Source organism: Perkinsus marinus (genome assembly GCF_000006405.1).
Source record: "Perkinsus marinus ATCC 50983 genomic scaffold scf_1104296947892, whole genome shotgun sequence".
In the NCBI taxonomy this organism is placed as follows: Eukaryota; Perkinsozoa; order Perkinsida; family Perkinsidae; genus Perkinsus; species Perkinsus marinus.
In genome coordinates, this window is record NW_003210417.1 from 1 (window position 1) to 917 (window position 917).

The following is a 917-nucleotide window of genomic DNA, read 5'->3' on the forward strand; positions in this document are numbered from 1 at the left end:
AATGCATCTATCATGCATGTATTTGACACCCTGTGCGACTGCAAGAATATTTTCCCAGCAGTGGCCTCATCAAGTCGTCGACCAGGTTTTCGCTTCAGCAGAGCATGCAGGGAACCGCCACCAGCATATCTAACACTACAGCCCTGATATAACAGCCACAGCGGACGAACCTACTCGGTGACGATGAAGATTTGCCGAGTAGAGTCCAAAGCATCGTGGAAATGAATAATGTTGGGATGCGACATCCGCTCCAGCAGCTTGATTTCCCGCTTAACACCCTTCCGTTTCTGTGGGTCCAATAGCTTTATTTTATCATATACCTAGCAAATGCACTCTGAGTACAGTCATAAGGCGGCTCGTCAGTGTTCACCTTCATCGCCACATTCGTCCCGGTAGGCATGTGATGTGCCAGTCGAACCGTAGCATACGCTCCCTTGCCCACCGATCTCCCAAGCTGACAGCCGACGGTTGAAATTTATAGACAACACACTATCCTCTCACCTGATAATCCTCGAGCTTTGTACCGAGCTTACCCACACCTCTCTTATGATGCCGCCTCGTCTCCCCCTCTGTTGGTGATTGGGCCGTATGGACGTTCTCCCCGTGAACAGCGGGGGATGTCGTCGGCCGGGTATGGTTGAGTGCATTCCGAATCAAGGATTGCAGCTCAGTTGGGACGGGCAATTTCAACGTTGTTGTGCGTTGCTGTGAAGGTATCTACGACATAAACGAATACTTCAACAAAACTAGTCATCCAGTCAAGGTACTTCTTCAGGACCACCAGCGTTTCCCTCAAGCGATTGACTGATGCCTCTAGGAGATAAGGGCCTGAGGTGGTATCTCAGTTCATGACAGAAAACTACCCCCTACTTCTCCTCATCGCCTCCCTGCTCTTTTCCGCCACCTTTGTTCTTCAT

General features: G+C 50.3%; 1 protein-coding gene across 1 annotated transcript; it reads right to left on the minus strand.

Moving 5' to 3' along the window:
* Nucleotides 1–174: 174 nt before the first annotated feature.
* On the minus strand, nt 175–400 carry Pmar_PMAR012887 (hypothetical protein; the record flags this gene model as incomplete). Its single annotated transcript, XM_002779042.1, has 2 exons — nt 175–320; nt 371–400. Coding segments are annotated over 2 exons (176 nt in total), but the record flags the coding sequence as incomplete, so codon positions are not given.
* Nucleotides 401–917: the final 517 nt, after the last annotated feature.